The 1,679-nt window shown below is 46.7% G+C and overlaps 1 protein-coding gene across 1 annotated transcript in view; it reads left to right on the top strand.

Annotated features, from left to right (window-relative positions):
• The window catches only part of mipol1 (mirror-image polydactyly 1), a 42,087-nt gene extending 41,607 nt beyond the window's left edge, over window positions 1-480 (top strand). The window contains exon 15 of the mRNA XM_005753850.2: window positions 205-480. Coding sequence (XP_005753907.1) covers window positions 205-271 — 67 coding nt within the window. The 3' untranslated portion in view covers window positions 272-480. The remainder of the gene's footprint in view (window positions 1-204) is intronic.
• Window positions 481-1,679: the final 1,199 nt, after the last annotated feature.

Below are 1,679 nucleotides of genomic sequence, written 5' to 3'. Positions count from 1 at the left end.
CACACACACACACACACACACACACACACACATTTCATCTTCCTCTCACTTTCCTCATCATTTCCTCCCGTTAGTCAGAGAACTGAGGTCACAGCATCAGAGCAGTGGCCACAGAGGATCACCGCCATCATCATCACCGAGCTCTTACAAACCTCGTCAGAACATCAGAGTTCAGCGTCACTAACGGGAAATCTTTCTCCTCAGGTTGGAGCGTCTGGTCGAGGTGCTGAGGAAGAAAGTTGGAACAGGAAGTGTCCGCGCTGTCATCTGAGCGGCCGGATGTCCTGATCAGTGAAGACAGCAGCAGCTCAGTGACGATGATGATGTTTCCTTCTCGTCGTCTTAGCTTCGGCTCTAAAACCCAAAAAAGCTTCAAACTTTCCGGAATCATGAATGAAATTTTTCTCTCAATCAAACGTTTTTGTTGTTCTGACATTTTAAAATCAATCAAATGTTTTTTGTTGTTTAATAAAACAGTGATGCCGTGACTTCTGTTTCCTGATGGTTTATTGGTCGATTGGTTGATTGTGGAGTTTCAGAGAGCCCCGCCCCTCCCCCAGGGTCTTTAATTGGAGATCAGTGTCTTTTAGTTCTTGTGTTGATTTAAGGTTCTTCTTAAATTCGCCTGTTTTAAACTGAATCTCTGCTCGGTTTCATTTCTGAGGATCACCGTGACAACCGCGATGAAGCCGCTCTGACTTCGTGTTCCCAAAACTTCTAATTAAAATTTAACTTTGACAAGTTTCCTGGCTCGGTCACACGGCGCCCTGAGCACGCTCTTCTTCTTCTGTCACGCCATCAAGGTTCAAGGTTCTTTTTTGCCCTTTGTGCATAAACCAGCAGTCAAGGGTGAGTGCAGAGAGCTCGGCCACAGTAAGCATGTAGACACCCGCTTTACAAGAGGGGCGGCGGTTTATACACAGGAGTAATTATATCACACTACTTCAGTATTCTGAGCTCTCCTGGCCGAGGAGGCGTCCTGCTCCGCCCCGCACCATCACCCCGCCTCCACCAAACCTGGCACAGTGCAGTCGGACCAGTACCGTTCCTGGCAACCACCAAACCCAGAGTTTGATCGGTCGTCCCAGAGAGCACTGCTCTAGAGTCCAGTGGCGCCGTGCTTTGCTCCGCTGTGTGCCTTGTAGGGATGGGTATCGTTTAGGTTTTATCCGATACCGGTGCCAAATCGGTACTTTTGAAACGGTGCCGGTGCTCAAACGGTGCTCGAACCGGTGCTTAAAGAATGGAGAACACAAAATTGGTCCAAAAACCTCTCATGTTCAGCGGTTTTTTTGTAAACATATAACAATGTTAGCCTTTTCTGCAGCTATAGGGGATTTATGGTATCACTCTTGGCTGGAAGCAGTGCTTAAACAATGGAAAAAACACACAAACTTTGTCCAAAAACCTCTCATGTTTAACTGTTTTCCACTTTTTCTTTGGTCATTTTAGCCTTTTGGGCCAGGGTGAAGGGAGTATCTGCCATCAAACAAGAAGACAGCCGCACGTAGCTATGATGATGTTTGCTAGTTCACCTTACATGCATTAATGTAATAACGTGGTTAGCCTACTCAATGTAAATTACACATGAACAACATTAAGCTACTCACACAGAGAAGAACGGCTGCTGCATCATCATCCTCATCATTTCTGCTACACTGGCAGGGCTAGGGGCCAGG

Source organism: Pundamilia nyererei, unplaced genomic scaffold, assembly GCF_000239375.1.
Source record: "Pundamilia nyererei isolate P.nyererei 1_Seehausen unplaced genomic scaffold, PunNye1.0 scaffold00471, whole genome shotgun sequence".
Classification (NCBI taxonomy): Eukaryota; Metazoa; Chordata; class Actinopteri; order Cichliformes; family Cichlidae; genus Pundamilia; species Pundamilia nyererei.
Note: the sequence above shows the minus strand (reverse complement) of the source record. Positions and strands in the feature narration are given on the sequence as shown.